Source organism: Gobio gobio (genome assembly GCF_949357685.1).
Source record: "Gobio gobio genome assembly, chromosome: 5".
NCBI classification, from domain to species: Eukaryota; Metazoa; Chordata; class Actinopteri; order Cypriniformes; family Gobionidae; genus Gobio; species Gobio gobio.
In genome coordinates, this window is record NC_137101.1 from 23109177 (window position 1) to 23132661 (window position 23485).

General features: G+C 41.5%; 1 protein-coding gene across 5 annotated transcripts in view; it reads right to left on the reverse strand.

Annotated features, from left to right (window-relative positions):
• Positions 1 to 1633: 1633 nt before the first annotated feature.
• kmt2e (lysine (K)-specific methyltransferase 2E) overlaps positions 1634 to 23485 on the reverse strand; it is a 45580-nt gene continuing 23728 nt past the window's right edge. The window contains exons 3-24 of one of the 5 annotated variants that reach the window (XM_079817403.1): positions 19931 to 20042; positions 19536 to 19795; positions 16360 to 16499; positions 15487 to 15665; positions 14711 to 14749; positions 14402 to 14602; positions 14173 to 14303; positions 13862 to 14089; positions 13354 to 13606; positions 12427 to 12525; positions 10494 to 10565; positions 9857 to 10039; positions 8948 to 9274; positions 8557 to 8856; positions 8208 to 8361; positions 7890 to 8116; positions 7124 to 7180; positions 6567 to 7031; positions 6169 to 6398; positions 5939 to 6021; positions 3983 to 4065; positions 1642 to 3879 (exon numbers count right to left, since the gene is read on the reverse strand). In XM_079817403.1, coding sequence (XP_079673529.1) covers positions 2836 to 3879; positions 3983 to 4065; positions 5939 to 6021; positions 6169 to 6398; positions 6567 to 7031; positions 7124 to 7180; positions 7890 to 8116; positions 8208 to 8361; positions 8557 to 8856; positions 8948 to 9274; positions 9857 to 10039; positions 10494 to 10565; positions 12427 to 12525; positions 13354 to 13606; positions 13862 to 14089; positions 14173 to 14303; positions 14402 to 14602; positions 14711 to 14749; positions 15487 to 15665; positions 16360 to 16499; positions 19536 to 19795; positions 19931 to 20042 — 4867 coding nt within the window. In that variant the 3' untranslated portion in view covers positions 1642 to 2835. Of the gene's footprint in view, positions 3880 to 3982; positions 4066 to 4919; positions 5097 to 5938; positions 6022 to 6168; positions 6399 to 6566; positions 7032 to 7123; positions 7181 to 7889; positions 8117 to 8207; positions 8362 to 8556; positions 8857 to 8947; positions 9275 to 9856; positions 10040 to 10493; positions 10566 to 12426; positions 12526 to 13353; positions 13607 to 13861; positions 14090 to 14172; positions 14304 to 14401; positions 14603 to 14710; positions 14750 to 15486; positions 15666 to 16359; positions 16500 to 19535; positions 19796 to 19930; positions 20043 to 20946; positions 21151 to 23485 lie in introns of those variants that run through there. The other 4 variants (XM_079817406.1, XM_079817405.1, XM_079817404.1 and 1 more) reach the window with 4 other exon arrangements.

The following is a 23485-nucleotide window of genomic DNA, read 5'->3' on the forward strand; positions in this document are numbered from 1 at the left end:
TGTTTTTAGCTAAGAATAAACTAAAAAAGTTACACAGTGTAGCTTTAATTAAGAATTGACGCCATGTGCCAAATTTATATAACTAAAATATAAATTAAAAAATGTCTTGCAAAAAGAGCACTTATCTAGTAGTCAGAGACTAAAAAGGCTGGTGCTTGAGCACCACGTTGGGTCTTTCTGTGCACGTGCCTGACCCCTGGCCTGCACTAGGGGTGCTTTTTATTTCTTAAGGCCCTGATATACTTCAAGCAAAATCAAAGAACGAACTGGTGTGACATCATTACAAACAAAATCAAGCCAAAAAAAAAAAAAGGTTTGAAACCGTTTGCCAAAGCAAACTTTCCAGAAAAGTTAGCTCAGGCTGGTGAACAACACTATCGAGCTACCATTGGTTCTTGGAGATGATGTAATAGGTAGGTGTGAGTTTAATAAATAAACGTGACGTGACTTTACCAGTGTCGAATTGTAGAGCCTGTGCAAACATCCACATCGCTATATGTTGTTTTATTAACTGCCATTTCTCACTGCTGTCATTTTTGTTGTGCATTTATTTAGATATTAGGAAGAAAGCGTGCAGCACATATTTACATATTCATCTAAATGGCTCTCTTAGCAACATAGGTGGCAACAGGGATGTTTGCTTACTGTATACCGGAGCAAACTGTTTACCCCTAAACGAAGGACAAAAAGGAACTTAGCTGTTAGTATATTGGGGCCTTTATTTATACATCCTCATTTCCTTGTTAGTCTTGCAATATACAGTTTATACAAAATATAGATTATATTTATTTGATCATAATATACAGAACTCTATACTATATTAAAAGCAGGCTAACATAAAAGAACAGGCTTTTGTGTTGATCAAGAATTAAAAAAATATAAACACATTTTCCGTCCAGGAAATATTATAATAAAATGAAATATAAATCCAAGAAAGAATCATTTTAGCATGATTAAACAATGTAATGTTTACCACCTTAAAAACACAACCGGATGATTGATGTGAAACTTAAAATATAAAGTGTGACAAGAGCGTGCTCCTTTTATAAATCACTAAAAAGCTGTCGCTCATCTTAGTTCATCACAATCTTTAGCACCCAGTCTATTTTTTTTAACTTGTTATGGGGCACTGACACTAGGTAATACTGACCTGACAGCTGCTCAATCTTCACACCACAGCAAACCTTAGAAGGACAAGACAATGTTGTGCACAATGTTATAAACCTCTGGCTTGATGTTGATCGGTCATCTAACCTCTCTGCCTTTGTTCCGATTGGTCATGTAATCTTTCTTTCTTCCTTCCGATTGGGCTTCTTAACTCTGCTTGACTGGTCATATTACCTCTTTGCCTTTGTTCTGTTTGATCTAAGCAAAAACAGTTTATTTGAAGCATTTATCAGATGATAATGACAAAAAAAAAGCAACTTTAGGTTTAGATTTACAATGGCAAACATCAATAGTGTTCAATAAATAGAAACCTTTAGAAAAGTCTCAGCAACAGCAGACTGATCTTCAAACCTTCATTGCGGCATCTTCATCCCGAGACCTTCATGGTGAAAGAAAAACTCCCATTAGGGACATACAAACATCCGAAACACCCCCCCTTTCCCACCCCAGTAAAACACAAGACGATATAGTTGGTATAAAACTGTCATTACAGTGATTTATTATAATGAACCATGAAAATAGCCAACCAGTGCTGTGTCTGTGAGCCTCTGTCCTTCACACACACATACACTCACACACACACACAAACAGTAAAAAAAAATAAACCAGAGAGGAAGAAATAAAAATAGTGCTACAGTCACAGAAACATTCAGCGTTTTTGTCAAGAGCGCTTGTATTTACAACCATATTCCAAAATGGGGATGGGAGCGAATTATACAAGCATAGAAAAGAAAAGAAGCCAATATTTACAACTGTTTCTGGAGAAAGCTGGAGTAACCACCTATACATTAAATTACACTTTCTACAAATAACCATTGATATTCAAAAATAAACCGCTTACCCCTACAGGAAGGACCTCTCTTTCTAAAGCTGCCACAGAGAACAGCACGCATCTGTCTGTGTCTTATTTGCCTCCCGCCTCTCGCGTGCAGTTCAAATATGCACACGGATGCGGGCGGCATGCAAGCATACACGCTCCCTTCCGTTTAAAAACAGACACTCATGCACACAGACTCGCTCATTCACACAAGTGCAGTCTCCTGGGCAGTAAAGCGGCCTATCGGAAAGGTCTCCTCTGAATTTCTGCAGCGGTGCACAGATATTTTTGTTACATGGAGGAATAAAAAAAATAATAATTCTGTATTTTTTCTCTATACAAAACCTTTTTGCTATATAATGAGCCACTAGATAAAACAAATAACTGATGAGTGAAAAAACAGTAAGAGACAGGAAGAGTAGGGAAAGCTAAGGAGGAAACTGGAATGTCCCATTGCATTGCATTGCCCTGGGAGGATAGAGGAAGGATCCAACAGGAAGAGACCAGAAAAGGCGATTAAAATCAATAAAAACATTCAAAGTAAAAAAAAAGACGTCTGGAAAAGACAGGATGGCAGTACAAGGTTATGAGAAGGAGAGAGGTGTGGGGGATTCTGGGTAAGTGATGAGCACCAGGGTTCATTAACCATCATCTTTTACACAAAGTCTACTTTTACTTGTTTTTCTTTTTAAAATGTACCCTTTCCCCACCCCCAACGGTTTTCATTATCCTTAGTGAAAAGGTACATAGAAAATATTTACAGTGGTGCTGTGTTGCCTATGTTACACGATGCAGCTCTGCCCCTTCCTCTCTGAGAGAGTTTGTCTAGGGGCGGGGTTGAGTGGGTGTGGTCAGTGCCATCCTGTGCCCAAGTAGCCGGTGCTGTGGAAGGGGGCAGATGAAGGGGTAGGTCCTCTGTTACCGCCAGCGATCTGCGAGACACTCGAATTGGGCGGGGTCTGTGTGGGAGGAGTTTGTTGAGGAGGCGGTGGAGGCGGAGGGGGTAATACAGTTTGTTGATAGGTGGAAGGGGTTACTGAGGGGTTGGCTGGTGCAGACTGGTGAAGTAGAGTGGTCTGAAAGCCACCAATGTTCTGGAAAGGGTGTGGTGCGTTACTGGATGGAGCAGGGGGAGGGGGTGGAAGGGACGGGTGTGGTCCTTGTTTGATTGACAGGAGCGTGCCACTATTAGGTGGAGGCTGCTGGGAACTCTGTCCCTGAGGAGGTGGAGGAGGAGGTGGAGGTGGGGCGGAGGTCAGGAGGAGTTGATGCTGCTGCATCGAAGGAGGTTGCAGATTGACGTGCAGCAAGGTGGGGCCAGGCTGCGGGTGGGGAGGAGGAGGAGGGGGCGGCGGGGGAGGGGCAGCACTGCTTTGGTAATGCAATGCATGATGGGGCTGCATGAGAGGTTGGGAACCGGGAGGAAAAGGTGAGGCCACAGTAGGCTTGAACGTAGGAAACGGTGCAGCTGCAGCGGTAGGCTGAGCCGGGAAGTAGGGAGCAGAGGTGGGCGGTGCTGGGGGAGGAGGAGGTGGTGGAGGTGGGGCATTTTGGGGGTTAAACTGAGGGAAACTGCCCGGACCAGATGTAGCCTGTGGTTGAGGCTGGTTCTGAGGCTGAGCTGTCAGGAACGTTCGCTGACCACGGTAAGGTGAACCTTGGGGTTGCGCTTTGGGAGAGTGCATGAGCGAAGGTCCAGCGTAGTGACTCTGTGAGGTGCTGGAGGGCCCGCAGTGGAGCTTGCTGGGCGTCAGAGCAGCTGGTTTGGAGCTCGGCGTCTTGGTGCTGGACTGCTGGACGGACAATGCCTGAGGCTGAGCAGGACCACGTGGCTGTGCTTCACCATCTTCCTCCTTGGATGGGCGAGACACAGTCTGGGGTGCTGGAGAACAAGGCTGTAAAAAAAAAAAAAAAAAAGGTTTATGTTAACAAAATTGCTGGTTGAGAAATCTCATGTTGCCAAGATCGAATATTGCATTGAGAGAAGCAAACTCTTACTGCATGTGTTGATGGGCTCTTGCAGCTCTTGGGAGAAGGACATTCCTTCACCTGGGAGTCGCCACCCTCTGACTCCCCACTGTCTGAAAACATAAAGTAGGCATTTTAATTCAAAGAAAGAATACAGAAGATCTTACCAGAGTTCCCACACCGTTTGATCAATTCATTTCCAAGCGATAACCAAGCGATGTCAAATCTTGCTCCTGGAGGGACACGTTCTTACAGAGTTTAGCTCCAACCTGCTCCAGCACACCTGCCTGGAAGTTTATAGTAATTCTGAAGACATTGTTTACCTGTTTCTATTAGAGTTGGAGTTCAACTCTGCAGGAAGGTGGTCTTCCAGAAGCAGGATTAGATACTCCTGGAATTATTATTGGACACACCGAGGGTCTCCAACCCTTTTCCTGAAAAGCTACAATCCTGCAGATCCAAATCCCAATCAAACACACCTGAACCAACTAAACTCAGCAGCCGTTTCTCAATATGTGTTCTTAAGCAATATTGCGCCCTTGTGTTCTCGTACTACGTCATCAACCGGCGAAGTTCAATTCCAATACTTAAAGAACGCAAGTACAGGGGACGCATGAAATTACCCGGATGTGTTCTTGATATTGAAGATGTATCGAATTGAGAGAATCAAACCGTTAGAAATCCCAGAAGACGCTGCAGGCGGTCAATGGCAAATACGTGACGGCTCGTGAAAAGTAAACATTTGTCCGTTTGTTTTGCTTAATTTTAAGAAAGCGAAAACCTGAAGAAAGCCTGCAATATTTTTTTTAGCATATTAAAAAGAATCTTAACATTGACAAAGCATATAACATAGGCTACTCATTTTCATAAATGCATACGGTAAAATAAAGGGATGTATATAATTACATGAAAATAATGTCTATAATAATACAAAATAAACGTTTTAATAGGTTATGACATTTGTTTGTGATGTTATGTTGTATTTATTGTGCATTGGCTGCTACTTATAACATTCTAGGACGGTCAGTTGAGAAACAAGATCGCAGGCCATCTCAATTCTCACAAGGATGCGTTCTGTGTCCTCGCGTCCTTCCACCTTTGTTCTTTCAAGGTCGCCTGGCAAGACCGGTCCGTTCTTTGCATTCTTGGAATTGAGAAACAACCAGTGTTCAGTCACTTGAAAATTAAAGGCAGGTGTGTTAGAGAAGGGTTGGAACTTCATCTGCAGTAGTGTTAGTTTCATCAGCTATTTTTAAAATTTAGTCTTAGTCCTAATGTACTTTTTATCACATTTTAAATCAACCTTGCTCTGCTTTTGTTACTAAATGTAACAACTAAATGTCCGGGCATTTTACCCTAGTAGTCACATTTTCGTCATGCTGCATAATGGTTAAATTGATTACAATTACGATTGTTGTTTGGGAAATTAATTTTTACATTTCATCAGAATTATTGCACTTTCACCTATAAGCATAAATCAAGAAAATGTTGACTCATTCTCATGGCTTATTTTACCTCATCTAGCGTACTGATTTTTTATAGACTATTTATCATATCAATTAACACACTCTGGGTCTACATTATGAAAACTGCTAAAACAAGAAACTTCTCTTAAATTAAACCAGTGAAATTCCTAATAGTAATTCCAATAATTCCAAATTACATTAAGGTTTTATTATTAAAACAAAGAGAAAAAAAGACACACAAAGGTTGTGTAAGTGCATTTACTACACAAACAATATAGTGGAGATCCGTGTTTGGAGACACTGAGGAGGTTTGATCGCAGATTTAGTCGCAGCAAACAGTCCAAGCGGCTTATGAAGAAACACAGACTGGCTGAACGACACTTTCAAGTAAGCAACACATCTTAAATGGAGATCGCTCTAACTCCAGCTTGTTTGTCCGTGTTTTCACCAGGAGATTAATTACCATGAGTTATCCAAACCAGGAAAACACAATCCAACATTTTTCCAGGGTTGTTCTTACCTACATCCTTGCGATGGTCACTCAACAACAAGGCCCTGTGGTAGCCTCGCTCTCTGGCCTGCTCGACTGATGTGGAAGATGTCCTGCAAATTAAATGTGATAATTTATCATTAATTCTGAACGATTCCTCCATAGATATGCAAAAAAAGTTAAGCCAAACAAATCTGTAGTGAAATGGAGTTTATATACAGAGCTTGTTTTCAAGGAACGGAAATTTTTTAGTGACGTACCACTGGCCTTCTCCGTCTCTCTCCCCCTGAGGTTGGGCGTCTGGCTCCTCGCTAGGCTGAGGGGTCTTGGGGGTTGGTGTTGCTGCGGGAGCAGGTGGCTCAAAGGCCATTTCCACAGCGACAGGGAAAATGTCAACTGGTGGTGCTGTGGAAACAGGGGATCCACACTCTCCCTTGGAGCCGCTTCGCCGCGCCTCACGCTGACGTTTCCTGTACTCCAGGAGAGAGACCTAACAGCACACGAAGATGCAGTAAATTAATAACTTGAATAAATGGCTAACATGATATTTTTGACAAATACATTTTAATTTTACAGTTGTTTCTCCAGATGAGATTACCGGATAACGGATTTTTTTGTTTTTTACATTTACACATTTGGCAACCGCTTTAACACGGACCTTTTTCTTCTGTGGGTTCTTTGCAGCACCTCCCTCCCCTGTGCCATCCCCACTCAATGAGCGGGTAAAGGCCACGCCACTTGCTTCCTCGTTGCAGGGATAGAAGGGTGCCGCTTCACTGAAGGGGCCAGCGGAGGTTGAATCTGGCCTGTACGCCCCCATCTCCAAGGTGTGAGAAGGGGTGAGGTCTCTCAGATTAGAGTTCACTGGAGAAAACGAGAGGCCGCCTCGGTCTGGACTCTTCATCCAAGGAGGGTAAGAGGAGACTGGCGTCTCAGGTGCAGAGGCAGCTTCTGAACCACCGCCATCCACCTCCATGCCTTCATCTACTACAGCATCCTGTGGCTCAGCATTGGAGGGCTGAGGACTCAGTGACCCCATTGATTTTGTAGACTCCTGTGGAGCCGGATCAGAGCCCGCATTTCTCACGCTAGGAGATGCCAACAGCGAAGGAGGTCGCTCAACCTGACAAAAGACAAGATGTGTTAGATGTGGTGATGAAAAATGCAACAAAACACCTCTGTAGCAGGTATAGGATATTTAAGTAGTGAACTTACATCTTGTGTACTGGGCCTCCGGCTACCATCTGGAGAGCTGTCCATAGACGATTCGCTCTGAAGATTTAGAGATTTCTTGATCATTTTGTTGCCTTTCACCAAAATAATGCCTCAAATCAATTGGCCAGAAGTGGCCAATCATTTTATGACCATCGGCACTAGTAATAATGGTGCCCACTTGGCCAATAGCAAAAGTGTTAGCGCCCTCTTGTGTCAGTTCAATAAACTACAATAAACAACTTTGTCATTGCATAATCCATAAGGTTTCCGTTTTGAATATTTTGGTGATCATTTTTGATTAAATATTGGGCAAAACATTTCCACTACTTCTCACTCACGATTACTAGATTAGGTTTATATTAAGTTAAATGTTTGGCTTTTTGCTTCTTCTTTTTTTTGTGGATAGAACAGTGTAGAAGAGACAGGAAGCAATGGGAGGAGAGAGGGGAACAGGATCAGAAAAGGACCTCGAGCTGGGACTTGAACTTGGGTTGCTCAAAGCGTTACTGTGCTATATGCCAGAGCACTGTCCACAAGGCTACGGCTCTGACTAAGTTAGGTTTTAAATGCTTAAGAATCATTTTACAGAGATTACACTCACAAACAGCAATTTCTAATAATTACACATTTTAAAGTTCAACTTCAATTATACAAAATTATTTTCATTCTATACATTTCTATAAATGAAGATTGTATTGTTATTGAAATTTCAGGCATATGTACAACAACTGGCCACTGAAAGTCAACTTTACAGATGTGGTCTTACCTCTTGTGGCAGAGGGTGGTTGGGAATCTGCAAGGGTGTTGAGGGCTCAGTACTGGGTTCCTCTGGTCGTAGTCGAGGAGGCGTGGCTAGCAGCAGGGGTGTGCTTGGTGCTTCCGTTGACTCTGTTCGGGTTGGGGTGGCACAAGGAGACCCGTATGGGGTGGAAGTCTCCGACATACAGGGATCGAGTGAACATAAGCGCCTTTTCTTCAACGGGGTAGGCAACTCTGCAAGCACATGGACAGAGTAAGATTGAAAACGACTTTAGACAAGCTTTAGGAAAATTAATCAGCAGCTGGACAAGGACTGCTGACCCACCTGGTAGTGAGCAACTGCCGTTGAGGGGTAGAGGGCTGTAGGACTCGCCGTTTATAGAGGGGCTGAGAGGGCCCTCGCTAGGCATCAGCAGAGAAGGGCGCCCTCCACCTGGACTGGTGGAACCCTCCTCTTCTAAAGCTTGCTTCAGCCAACGCTGCACAAAACACATGGAGTTAGACCAGAAACTTGCTGGCCTGAATATAAACACTTTAATGTGAATATTAAAATGTGTCTGAGCTGAAATGGGATTATTCCTTTATTATTATCCACCAGGTGGAAGTAAGAATCAATGATGAGCAATATCAATATGATAACTTGCTGACATCTCTGAATAATGCAACAATTTTACCTTCTTGCAGGAGCCAGTGGTAGGTGGTGTTTCGGGCAATTCTCTCGAGCGTCGCCGTCCCGTGGGCACTCCGGGAGTGCTGGGGCTGCGGTTGGCCAGAAAAGGAGAGGAGAAGCGGACGTAGTGTTTGGGCGTACTGTAGACATGTGAGCTGCAGGCCATGCCCGGTAAAGAGTTCAGCTGTGTGGCCAAGACCTCAGGATCACTACTGATCCGCAACGGCCTCTCAGGCGGAGGTTCTGGGGTCCGTGAAGCTCCCCGCTCCTGTTTGTCAACACCCATCCACTCGCTCATTAAGTGCTGTTGGGAAAGAGAATATTCAGTTGTAAAACTCACAGCAAAATAGCCGTGACATTTTCATTTTATGGAAGCTACTGGCAAGGAATTCTACCTTTTTAGTTTTGGGGTACTTCTGTCCACTGCGGCATGCTGGGGCAGGTGAGCCGCTGTGTGGTGGGCTTGTGTCAGGGGCGTGTGATGGGGGAGCTTCAGCCTCAGGGGCCGCGGGCATCTCTCCTTCATGAGTCTCTGTTGTTAAAGGCTCTAAAGCTTCACCAGGGGAATTAGGTGGCAAGTCGGAGCAGGTGCTCACTGTGCGTGCTCGCCGCCTCTGCTGTCCGATGTGAGTGCGGTTCCGCGAGAAGCTTTTTCTCTGTTTGTTACGGCTCACCTTTGCTGGCTTCAGACCAGGCTCCTCCTTTACGACCTCTAGTATGGGCTAAAGGTCAAAACAATGAACGATAATTAGAATACTTAGAATTAGGAGGACTAAACATTATTACAAAAAAGATAATTTCCTATATACACTACTGTTCAACAGTTTCAGGTATAAAAAAAAACACGAAAAATACTTTATTTAGCAATGATGAATTAAACTTAATCCAAAATTAGAATAAAAAGACATTTATAATGTTAAAAAATATTTCTATATTAAACAAATGCTATTCTTTTAAAATTTCTATGAAAGAATGAAAAGAATCATGAAAGAATCCTGGAAAAAAATATACTAAATATTTTTTTTGTGGAAACTGTGATACAACCTAATCACAGTTACAAATTATTAACATTTTAAAATAGAAAACAGTTATTTTAAATTGTACTAATATTTCACAATATTACTGTTTTTACTTTATTTTAGGCCAAATAAATGGATATAACATTAATAGTTCAAAATTTATTTCAGGTCAGATACGACCAGATATGACCTGTTCGTCTGTGATTTAATGTCATATTCAGTTGTCCAAGAAAACACACCACAGATTTAGCAATGCTTGCGTGTACATCATTGAAGGTTACGTACCACCTGTAACATTGCAGGAGATTCAGCCTCAGGTGTAGCAGGGGGCTCTTCCTTAATATCGCTGCGTCCACCAATTTCCCCTTTCGTGCCGATCCTCTCTAACGCTTGCTCCCTCCGTTTTTCCCTCTTCTCCATACGAGCAAACGCCTGCAGAATAGCCTCCATCTTCCTCTCTTCACGTGTCTACATGATTGACAGAAAGAAAGAAGGAAAGACGACAACAGAGAAAGGCTGAGTCTATTTTCTGGTTGACAGTTGGGAACCCAGCTAGCCACTTAGTGCAATCAGCAGGCCATAGCCAGCAGCAAAGGCGGGAAAAGAGAGAAATGGGACACTTCTCTTCTAGTCAAGAGGAAACATAAGACACCCCCAAGGTGTGAGAGGTGGCATGTATGTGTGTGAGACAGTTTCTGTACCCTCTCATGTCCTACCAAAAAGAACTGCAACAAATACCACACAAGGGTGTCTTGAGGTGGGCCATGTTGAGTGACTGAGGGTTGCATGCCTGGACTTCAGTCTCAGCATGGGGTCAGTGAGCACAGGACAGTGGGGTTAGTGTGTGGGTTCTCCTGTAAAGTAACAGGCAGGGGAGTGGGTTGGGTTGGGGGTTGTTCAGGATATGAAGGGGTAGGTTTACCTCCTTGTTTCTCAGAGCTCTGCAGCAGGAAGCCCCTGCGCTGTGACGATGGGACTCCTCTGCCGGGCTGCCCTGAATGGTGCCGAAAGAGACAGCCATCAGGGTTTAAATACACACAGGCCTCCAGCTCGCTCACACCCCCATGCACACACTCATACGTATCAGCCTAGTTCTTGGGTAGTGTGGTTGGGGTTTAGAGCTTCAGTATGGGCAAACCACCGAAAGGTTGCCCGTTGTGAGCTGGAAGAATTGACAATGCTACAGTCTTTAAACAAAAAAATCACTAACGACGGAAACGGCGAGCAAGATCATTTCCTCACTAATAAACCGCTGCAATATACATTCTGTTGAGCTACTCAAGTCAACTCTGAAATAAAATTATTTTATTTACAGATATTTATTTACAGACTTTTCCAAATCAATTGTGATAATTATATAAGGATTTTTCATTTTAAATAACACAATTGCACTCTCAAAGAGTTACATAAATGCACTGAATTAAATTAATTTTGATTTAAAGAATGCAAAATTGCACATACAACGGGTAAATAAAAAGCTTTTTTGTGAGCAAATAATGAGTATTTATTTAATCGTTTGACTAAAGTCAGTGAAATGGGGGCCAGTTATTGTAGAGGTTCTCAAAACCCCAGACCAAACACTAGTACCATTATGGTGGAATAGAAGTAGTAGATAACTCAAATAAGATTAATAGGAAATCAGAATTGCCCTTGAATTGCCCATTTGTCCTTTTGCCGCAGAGAAAATAAGGATAAAGCTTAGGTAATTTCCACAAATAACGCACCAGTCTGATACCTCACTATTAATTTATCCAGATAACACAATGTTGTTTATAGCCGTTAGCTATTTTCTGCATTTTTATGTTAATGGAATTTCAGGATTGGCTGTCGGTTTTATTTTCCTAAACATTCCAGCAGTTGCTGCCAACGTTTTCACACATTTTCCCCTCTCCCTCTAACCATTCATGGCAAGCAAACAACAAATCACCACACACAGTAATGGCCACACCAAAACATTCACATAAAACATGTACATGTTAAGTAAGAGAGTTACTACACTCTCTACTGTTGATCACAAACTACTATGTAACTAACAGCCAAAGCTATTACACAACCAGACAGCTCCATGCACGTTGGTCCGTACATTACTAAGGTTAAAATTAAGTTTCATTAAGTAAAACGATTCCCCGTTGCAACTTTACAGTTCCCTTTTCAATTGTACTTTACACCCTTACATATTTTGAATGTATAGTTTTTTTGTTCAGGATTGTTGAATTTTGATAGGAAGCGGTTTGAATAAATGCTTGATTGCACATAAATGGTAGTAAATGTGCTTGAGAATGGAAAGTGTTTAATAAAAGTTTTGACTGAAGTCCAAATATATAGGGGAATACCACAAAATTGGGTTCTATGTTAACATGTAAATTCAACTCCTAATGACATGCCCTGTGCAAACATAATTTCAGAAGTTCATACTCTCCCATTTCCCATTTAAGCGTGATCTCTCACTGCCAACATGGTCTTGACATTTAGTCAGAGGAGAGAAAGGGTTGCAGAAGAAATAAACGGTCTAGTTCTTAACGTTCCATCGTGAAAACCAAAGAGGTTTCATAAAAGATGAAGTATGGAAAAGAAAGAAAGCAACAAGGATGAGTGCCCTCGTGTTACCCTCCAGGAGGTTAAACTACACAGCGACAGGAACAGAGAAGCGGTGGCGGCAGCAGCAATATTAGCAGGAGGTTTAGAGGGGGTGGTGGAGGGAAGAAAGGAATGGTGGAGCATTCTGGGAGCTGCCCAAATCACCACACACACCGGGAGGCAGAACGAGGAGGGGGAAAAGACAAGGGGTGGGGGAAGTAGCGTTTCCATGGTGACCGTGTTTGCCATAGCGGTCGTTTTCCCCTGGACGCACTTACCATCTTCCTCCTCTTTTCTGCAATCTGCTCCTCTGACTCCATCTCTACTTCATTGCTAATGGAGGTTTTCTCTTCTAGATCCTCTATTAACTCAGGATCCTGCAAGAGGGGGAGAGGGGCCTTTATCATCGCCTGGCTACAGACCAGGAGGAGCATTAGAGAGGGAGAGAAAGTGTGGGAAGGGTCGATTCGGGCCCAAAGTGTGGCCGAGATCTTGGGTCAGGCAGTCCAGATTGTATTTAAGGGAATCTGTGCATCTACTATACAGATCAGAGCGGATTTCCTGTTTTAACTGTGCCAGCTTTGCCGACAAGTCGTCCAGGATGTCCTGATAGTTACGTTATTACGAGCACCAGAATGGCAGGGAGTTACAAGTGTGGATTCTTTCACGCTTTCACAGCGTGGCAAAAAAAGCAAGATTTAATATTCTGCCATCCGCCACCACTGAAGTACAGGTAAATAAGAGCAAAACAATGAGGAAATGTGTTTTCTGGTGATCAGACACTGTAGTTAAGGCCAGAAAGGAGATGTGGATGAGTAAACAGACCATTAGAATGTCTGAGAATATCCAAAGAAAGAATCATGCACAGATTAATACACACGGATTATATTTACATGCAAACATAAAGGGTTTTTCGACCCCCACCCAGACTCTCAGCCAACCCAGGGACGCCGAATATATTTAAAAAAGCTTGATTGTCTCTAGATTTTTCTTTGCTATAAAAATATTAATATTATTTAATGCTATTCTTAAGAAAATAATTATTAAGTAATTGATTATTAGTTTAAACGTATATTGAATGTCAAATTCTTCTCCTAGGACCACCTGCACTACCTTTCATTGAAGACTATGGAGATTTTCTTTTCAACTTTTGAGGATATGTATGAGATTGATTTCACTGACAGCATTGTGCTGGTCTACCGTACCTGATTGTTAGATATGGAGAGCCGGAGAGGAGAGAGTTTTCTCTGTTTGGCGTCATTGAGTGTTTTCCCCTTGGACCCGTCACAGTCCATCGTGAGGTTCTGATTCTGTCCGCTCTCGTCCCGAGGCGGTTCTTTGTCCTTGCGGCAACGCCGTCGTGTGCTAGAGCCCAGATTCTCTGTGGGTTCTAAGTTATGCTTGAGCACAGGGCATTCCGGATTGCCTTTCACACACGCACAGTCCACCTTATATTTACTACCAAACACCACATGGAAAAAAGAAACAGAGAGGAAAAGTTGTGAGAAAAGTGTGAACAGTACATTTTAAATAATGTTTGATTCCTTGCAGCAGTGGACCAATCAGAATCAAGAACCGCTTTCCCACCGTCAGGCTGAATGTTCTGCAACGAGAGCAGTTTGGGCCGACGGCGGAAAATCAGCAAAGTATTCCAGGTAGAAGTGTCATTACATGAGGTAATGGGTGATGCTCAGCCCTAGCGCGTGTGCTTACCAGCTGCCATAGTCATAATCAAAGCCAATGGTGATCTCGCTCCCCTTGGAGATGGACCTCAGAGAGTAAATGTATAAATGCAGCATGCCGTCCTCGATCACGTGCCGCACCTCAGCATTGGGGGTGCAGGAGCGACGGATGAATCGGGCCTCATTTCCGAAGCTCCGTGCATCCACGCACATTTCCAAACCGTCAAACTTAGAGTAGAACAATACAAAAGGGTACGGCCTGCAAACAAATAACATTATAAACAAAAACACACAGCAGAATATAAAATAAACGTTCAGAGGCACAAAGTGGCCTTTCAATACCTCTTAAAGAAATAGCCATTGGCCTCAAACTGTTGCCGCAGCATGACCTTCCCCCTGTACTCGATTATGAGCGAATCGACAGTCAAGTCCCGCACAGCCTTCAGAATGCGCTTGTTCTTCTGTACATGACTCTGGGAGGAAATAGTCCGCGAGTTTGTTATACAAAGTCTCTCACACACAATGCACCAAAAAAAAAAAAGTATATAGTATAAAAGTGAGTATATAATACCTCTACAGGTGGTTTGAAGGCTGCAGTGTGTGTATTGTAGGCTAGCGTTTTGCCATCTCTGGCTTCTTTGACTCTAAGCAGTATCTGCACTTCTTCACTGTACTGGTTACTGCTAGCTTCCTCATAGCGCTCCATCCACGACTTCATCTTATTCTCCCATAGTGAGGGAGTATCTGTCGGCTCACACTCTGGAGCTGAGCCCTGAGGACACACATATTCACAAGATGGTAAACATGCAGCCTAAGCATCTGTAACACACATTTGAATAGTTATTTGGGAGTTATATTTTGACAGCTCTTGAGTACCCACCTTCACTCTAGATGATTTTCTAGAGCCTTCACGGAATGACTGAAAGACAAAAATATCAAACCGATATCAGATTTGAATGTTTTAAAGCAAGCGTGGTAACCCATTGACATGACAGATACAGGACAGGGCTTTAAAATTGACTACTGTTTAACAGTTTGGGGTTTGGAGTTTCTTTTATAAAATGTTATGAAAATAAAATTCAACAAGGATGCAATAAAAGGATCAAAAGTGACAGCAAAGACATTTATGCTACGAAAAAAAAAATGCTGTTCATTTGAACTTCCTATTAAACAAAAAGCTGGGAAAAAAAAGATCAGTTTCCACAAAAAAATATTACTGTTTTCAACATTGATAATAACAAGAAATGTTTCTTGAGCAGCAAATCATCATATTAGAATGATTTCAGGAGGATCATGTGACACTGAATGCTGAAAACTCTGCCATCACAGAAATAAATTACATTTTAAAATATATCAAAATAGAAAAAAATTATTAAAATGTGTAATATTTCACAATAGTACTGTTTTTACTTATTAAGTTTTTACGTATTTTTTAACAAATAAATGCTGATGGTGAAACTTCTTTCAAAATAATTCTCACCAACCCCAAACTTATGAACTGTAGTGTATATCACAGAGTCAGCACATATATAGTTAGTACGCTTCTCACTATAGATATATACGGAATAAGATAATCAGAATGTACATTTTTAAAGAACATTAAAAAAAATCAGTTTTTCATGTTTATGCTAAAAGTGTTGGTTATGTGATTCAGACCTTCTTGGCCTTGGCTGTGGCCGGGGGCTCCTTATCTCCGCTCTTCTTTCGTTTCTTTTCAGCCTGTTTGTTGCCGAGACGTGCTGTTGTGAGCGTTATGCTGGTGGGGGTGTGCTGAAACGCTGTGTACAGCTCTAGTGGAACCTCATCCCCACTTTCTGTAGCACTGGTGTCCCCGTCTGCAAAAATAACACGCAGTGCATGAGCTTGTATACCGAATCCAATCCCTAAACCATCATAGTACCATTGACAATTAGCCTAACCCTCAAACTTAAGTATAAAATAATGCCTGTTTGACCTAGTGCTGGGCGGTATGACCAAAAAACGTGATTTCACAGTACATCACATTTTTTTCTATTGGACCTTTATTGTGGCTTAATATAAAAACATTGTAAGGACAAATACAAATTTACTTTTAAAAAAATGGTGGTAATTTATAAAACTAACAATTGAGTTTGAAAAATACATATTGTTCACGGATGAACCGGTTTACAGGCCAGCCCTAGTTTGACCAGACACTTATTGTCCTCGAAAAGCAGTTTGACATTGAGTCAAACTGCAGTTGTAATGCCCAACCATCTCCAGCAGGTGGCATTAGAGTTGGAAAGCTTAGATATTTTCAATCTGAAGAAATCTCTAGCATTTACTGACACCATAGAATTGCCTGTAAAGATTTTAGGAGGGTCAGGTTTATATTTCATGCTACACAAAAGCTCATGTGATCATGTATACAGTGCAAGTCTTCAGAATCTAAAGATGCTTATCTGCAGCTGAACTGTGGGAAAAAGCAGTATTGGCATTGTTTCTGTGGGAGAGGTTGAACATGTCTATAAGGTGTGTTTGTTTTTGTGCATGCATGGAAAAAAAACTCACCAGACATGTTCTCTCTCTTCCTGGTTTGTAGTAGGATGGCGTGCTCTCGGTCCAGGGTGCGTGGCTGACAGCGCTCACACAGGTAGGTCTCGGGAATGTGCTGCCGGTCGATCCCCATGCAGTCTATGTGCTGCCACACACTAATACACAAAGCAAAAAAGAGATACCGGTGACTGTGAATAAAGTGACTGACAGAGCTTACAATTCAAACATTCAATTAACTGCCTGAACTTGCATCAACAATAAGTTTTCATCTACACTCAGAATTCTCAGCATGGTTACGTGTCTTGTTGACAGCCCTAATCTCAAACAAAGAATGTGATCTGATCTCAGCAAACATTAATGTCACTGTTCAGAGGGCGGAAAGCATAATCGTTGCTTAAAGAATAAAGCTACAAAACCAAAATAGATTTTCATGAGCATTTTAAACCTTTAGTATGGTCTTTTTTCAAACCTTGTATAAAGCACACAGCTGTGTGAATTACACCAATTACATTAAATACTAAACAAAACAAACATTTTCTATATAGAAAGACTGCACTCATATTACTTATGAATGGGAGAAAGTCATTGCGTCACTGCATCTGCCGTTAGAAGCTCCGGTTGTTATAGAAACAGTCAACGTGCTTTAGGACCGTACATACGTATTGGCTGGTTTAGCCTGAAAAAGAAGCTTTTTTATGCTATTTAAAAACCATTAGAATTATTTGAGCATAAGAAACAACATTTATGAGAGAGTTTGTGTCAGATTTTGTTGCTGATTTGATTTTTGACTTCGCCCTGCAGCTCAGGCTGGAAACCTGTACATTTTTCTATCCTGCTTCCGTTACAAATCTGCGGGGACAAATCACAAACTGGCTTATCCACCTGGCGCGCTATTGGTGGGTTTAATACGATGACGATCATGAAGCAACTATCCAATTGCGTACAGAGTCATTTGAACTATGCCCGTTGATCACACCTCTTGTGCAGTAGAAAATACAGAGCAGACTCCCCAGACTAATGTTCAATCTTAAAAGATTGAGCTTGGTCTGGTGATAGCCAGACAACCATTCAAGTAGAAGGATGCCCGAAAAAAGCTGCCCAGAGGCATTGTAAATATGGCTGCCAAGTGACTTTCCTTGTAAAGGGTATTACTACAAGGGACATTACATTATAGATATTACTCCAATCCAACATCAAGCTAGAAAACAAGAAAATAACACTATGGACGGTTAGCTGAAATGCTTTTAAAATAGGGACTGGTCAATATGTCTAACATAACATAACATTATATAACTTTCTATCAACTAGAAGGAAATTAACATATCTGTGCCCTAGTGGCATTTTTGCCCTTTTAAACTATTTTTGACAAAAAAATGGCATCTACTACCCAGGAAATATATATAATTTTGTTTTTAAATACCAAATACTACATTCAAAACCTTCCTATTTTTATAAATACTTATTTACAATAATGTAATTTGCATCTACCCTACATTTAACATTTCTGGTCCCTCTGTCCCTTTCTGTGACACTGTGACCGTTTATCAGCACTGACCAATAATAGACAGCGCGAGTTCAGAACAGGTTTACTTGCGGGCCGATCTCGATCCCGCAACACTTACTACACAGCTCTGGGAGATCCAGTGAGAAAGCGTTTGAATTTGCTGCAGTATTAATAACATCTAGTGAGAAGCATCCACATTCGGTGCAGAATTCTGTCGTAAACCACAGATATCAGATCAAACAGCGCTGCCGTGGAAACCAGGAAAAACATTGTGCCATGGACCAGGGGTTTTTAAAACTTTAAGATGCCAAGGACCCCCAAATATGATGCACCTTAATGAGGGCATATGGGGCCCTTCCTAAAATCTATCTACACATTTTTATGTATGAAAAAACACTTAAACTGTTAGATAAACAGTAAGTGTGACATTATAAATACAATATATTGTTTCCAAACTTAAATTTGCTATACTTAATGTTGGATGTATAAAACTGAAGAACATGTTCAATTAAAAATAATTTGTATAAGCAACTTTCACAATAAATGTATGCAAGCAGCATACATACTGCGTTAAGAATACTGCCTTACAACCCGAGAGATCAAGATAAATGGGACTAAAGTGAGAGAAAAAAATCACTATAAAAGATACAAAACAAACATATACAATCCTGGAAAGTATGTATATGGCAAGAAAGGAGAGAAACATTTAGAAATTAAACCGTTAGAATGTTCGTTAGACTTTATCCATTTTTGCTTTGTCTTTATATTCTCTGAAATTTTCTGAGGACCCTTTAGAACCTTCTGGAGGATCCCTGGGGGTCCCTGGACCCCAGTTTGAAAACCCAAAAATCACTAACACCAACTTATTAGCAATTTCCACTCCCTAATATATGGAAAAGTCTCATGAAAAACATCTCTTCTAATTGTGACTGAATTACACAGAAAGCAAGTAAAGAGAGCTCCTTTTATAATCACCGAAGCTGTCATTCAGTTCAGTATGATACTTTAGAAGAACAATGGTAAATTGAATAAGAGTAGAATATTTACATTTACAAAATGAGGGTTTTCTACATTACTGTAGTTAATGCTTCTCAATTTAAGTTCAGTGCTTTACTGTCAAATTTCCAATAAACAAACATTTTATATTATAACTGCACTTATCAATGCAGAACAATAGTAATTTTATGATTAAATTCCCCCAGCAGCTTCCAAATCAGGTGCTGATGCCACCATCTGTAGAACTTAGTGGCATCGGTGCTACTGCTCTCGCATGTTAATCTGGAGCCATGCTCTGCTTTTAATAGCACATATGAATTTACAAAGCAGGAAAACAAATCAAATTGATTTTTCACATGCATATGGGGCCTGTATGTCCTCTTTCTATTCCATTTCTGACATATTCAGCTCTTTACCACCAGGAATTATTTTTTGAAATAACAAATATTATGTCAAAAAACTACATCTACATACTAAAATTACATCTATCCTACATTTAAAATATCTGGGACACTTTTGCCCCTCTTAACTGTTCAGGACCCAACAGTTGTACTGTACACAACTCTTTACAACAGACCTCGTCTCATGATGACCTAGTGATTTCCACAGCTTCAAGTTAGATATGCAACTCAGGTTTTGTAACAGCCATGAATGTCATAATTACACATGTAATCAACATGTGCAGTCCCACCTGCACTTGTCGCAGCAGATCATGTAGCCGTCGTCATGGGTGAAGCCGCAGATGCAGCGTGTGATGTCAGCACCGTAGCTGCCGTCTTCCGAGGTGCTGAGCGTGGTGCCACGCGACGCCTCGTCCTGCCCGCCGGGCACGAACAAGTTCTCGCCTGGCCGGCCCCCGGACACAAACAAACCCTCACCTGGTCGGATCAGCACCGAGGGAGGCGGGGACGCCGGTGGGGTGGGTGGGGGTCGCGCCCCATAATTATGGTCCTGTCGAAGAGCGCGGGAGCCATTAGAAAGTCGTTGAGCAAAAGCATGATCAAATAACTAGAATGTAGATAAGCAGGTCAAGGCTCTAAGGGTGCAGCAAGGTGTGTGGCGTGTTTGCTGGGGGTTGATACTTACAGCATAAGGCAGACCGATGTAGCCGTGGGAGTGGTGGGACCCGCTGCTGTAAATCTGGTGAGGGTAGCTGGACTTCTCAACTACCACAGAGCTCGCCTCCACAGATTCTGGTCTACTCCATATACACATACACACAGGGAGAAAAAGAGAAAGGCCGGAATGAGGAAACAAGGCGTGTGTTTTTAAAGTATACAAAAAGAAAAACAGGTTTGACAGCAGCGGAACAAAGGGGAATGGAAGAACGAAGATTTACAAAGCTTGCTGGTTAGCAAGGAGAAGTTCATTCACCTACAAATGTTTTTTTTTTTTTTTTTTTTGCACCAGTCAAGGCATATTTTAGCATGATACAGAACATGATAGACCTCAGTAGTGACCTGCTATCTGTACACACGTGTGTGTGTGTGTGTCCTGTCATGCCCTCAACTGGCGGGACGCAGCTTGTAGAAAGTGAAATAACAGGATCACACGTCTCTGTAATCTCACAATAAAGTCTGTCACAAACCCAAACCCTTCCTGTTCCACACAACATGCCCAATGAAAGGGCCCTTGCTTCCACATGTTTTTAAAAGTGAATGGAAGGAATGGAAGAAGATTTAGAGTAAAACCAGAAATGGCAGGAGTGTTTGGCGTATGAAATTGGCTGCAAAGGGGCCTTTAATGCCAAGTTTTATTGGCAGAAAGTGCAAAAAAGGACACATACAGAAAGATGGACCCTTACAGAGATTTATAAATCACATATATAAACATAACGGCGATATTCTCACACAAAAACCGTCAAGGTCACTTAGCCACTTTAATACCAGTATAGAAACAGATTATACGCTTAACCTGACACCAGTGCAGTCACATAAACAACGGTTACGGGGGAATTTGCATATCACTACTCTTCTGAACATAAAGTAAGCATGTGCTGCTATCAATGTGAGATGGCATAAAACAAGCACATATATACTTTAAAAGGTACCATAGTCCTTAAAAAACAGGAAGATCTTCAACAAAATGCTGCCAAAACTTACCACAAATCAAGGCGTCTGCGGAGTAAAAAGCAAAAGCGTGACAGCATGCAGAAATCGGTCCGTATTTGCTTCTCTTTCCTGTTTTTGTTGTATCCTCACTTTCCTCCCAATCATGTCTCACTGCAAGCAGAGAGAAACTGTACCTGCTGGCCTTCCCCTCACATTCACCTCGTGCTGTCTGTCCCTACCTCACGCTCGCACTTCCTGATTCAGTTGCCGCTTGCAGCTAACTGTCAAAATGAAAGTGTGTGAACTGAGGGGCGGACCCTTTGGAGTGTGTGTGTGTGTGTGTGTGTGTGTGTGTGTGTGTTTGTATGCGTGTGTCTGCATGAGTCAAATGAGAACAAGAGCTCTTACGGAAAAAAAAACGGCCCTTCCAGGCAGGCGATAAATGATTAGCAGGTTTTTATTGATGCCTTTACATTACGGTGTGGTTTTAGCGATAAGATTATCAACGCGGGGCAGGTGACAGGCCGGGGGATTTCCTGTGCATCGGTGACAATAAACTCTCTAGTGTCTTCTTTACTAAAAAACAGCCGCCTCTCTCAGCAGGGTTAGGAGGAGGACTTTAAACAGGCGGCAAGTCAAAAGGAGACAGAGTGAAGGTGTTTGAGTAAGTGCAATGACAGAGAGCGGTTTGACAGGTTGAAAAAAATTTAAATAGAAATCAAATTACCCTCAAGTACAGCATTGAAGCACAACATTATTTTGAGCCCATAAAAAGAATTTAGACACTTGGGTGCAATGTTTTAGACGTCAAATTATTTTATCCTCTAAAACTTCAATGTCCAATGACAGCTAACAAAGTATTTGAAAAGTCTGTATTTTCACTGACTTTAACACTGTGTCCTAACCAGACGCAATGTCCTTCCTTGACTATTTTGATGGTGAGAAACAAATTAAAACTCTAAAATGGATTTGGTGTCAAGCAAGAACTGACCAAATATATATGAGTACCTTAAACATGCAACTCACCATTGCTAATGACCTGTCAAAATGGTTTGGGGTCAAATGGCACAGGGTTGAATGCCAACAGAAAAAAAAACATCTAACAATAGTCTTAACCTGGAAATATCATCGCAGCATAGCACACTATATTATTGTACTTTGATCAGTGTTGTACTTTTTATTTTGACAGATAAAAAGAGCTGAAAAACACATGAAAGATGGAAAATACAGGACAGAGTGTGGAGTGTAATTGAAGCTCCAATTAAACGTACATGGTATGCATGTGCTAATCATAGCCAGCGGTCCAGAGACAGCTTAATATGGAATAGACACAATCCACACACATACACACCTGTTGAGAGAGATTGGGGCGACCGATAACAGTGCTCCACATCCAGATTCAAATTCTCGGATTCTCAAGTTCTGTATACTTTTCAGACCATTTTTAACATAAATGGTTCATACAGCATTATATTTGGTATAAGACAATGTTTTTTTGTTTTTTTAAATACATCTGAAAAAACGGTTTGTCTAATATTCAGGGTCTAGATTTTACATGTCAATAATACACCCGCAACAATAGGTGGCGCCAAATACACGTAAAACTAATGTGCCAAGAAATACAGTGCGTCAGAATGTAATGTTAGAAGATCGCGAACACAAAACAAAACAAAAAAACGCTAGGCCTGGACCAGAATATTAGAATATTCGTGGGTTGGAGTTGATATTCAATTTTCAATTTTGGGATTCGAATATTCGTTTCTTTGTTTTTCGCGCACACCTGGCATCCCCCTCAAAGCGGTTCTCATTTGTGCTTGCATATGTTTACACTATAAAATCTGCCGACATGCAATACTTTTTTGTTTTTACAATTATCTTATAGTATAGCCATTTTTAATAGGATGGACAGTTGAATATGAACCCAACCTTGTTACACTTGATGCATATATTTGCTTCTCAGCCTAAGTGTTCCCTACAACTAGAATATATATTATCTGGCTAGAGCGCACAATTGCATGAGCTTATATGGAAAAAGTGCATGCCTGAGCTTGCATTTTGGGTTAAGCTGCGTTCGTTTGACATTGTGGAAAATAGAATAATAGACTAATGGAATAAAGATAGAATAATAGAATAGGAAAATGTATTAGCCTTTTTACCTGTTAGGGATATGACTGTGAGAACATGTTCCCTCATGTCACATTATAGTGCTTGTGCACTGTGCGGTCGTGAATGAATGACAGTGGCATTTTACTTTCGGTTTGCCAATTCAGGGGCAGGTTGCTTGAATGGTGGGTTCATTAGCCTATTATTCTTAATATAAATCATGGTGCCGCGGTGGACAAGTGATGTAACCGCCTGAACACTGGTAACATCGACTACCGCAGCCAGCCAAATATTACCCGTTATTATCAATCTAAATAAATCTACTGCGAAATATAGACCGGGACGTAACAGACCTGTGTGTCTTGTATCACTAGTGCAGTGTCATTTCTCGGATCATATAAGCCCTGCCTGCATGAGGTGCAGTTTTAAATATGAAAAATATTTTCAAATGAAAGCATTTTCTTTATCAAAAAGCCTTTTCCCAAAA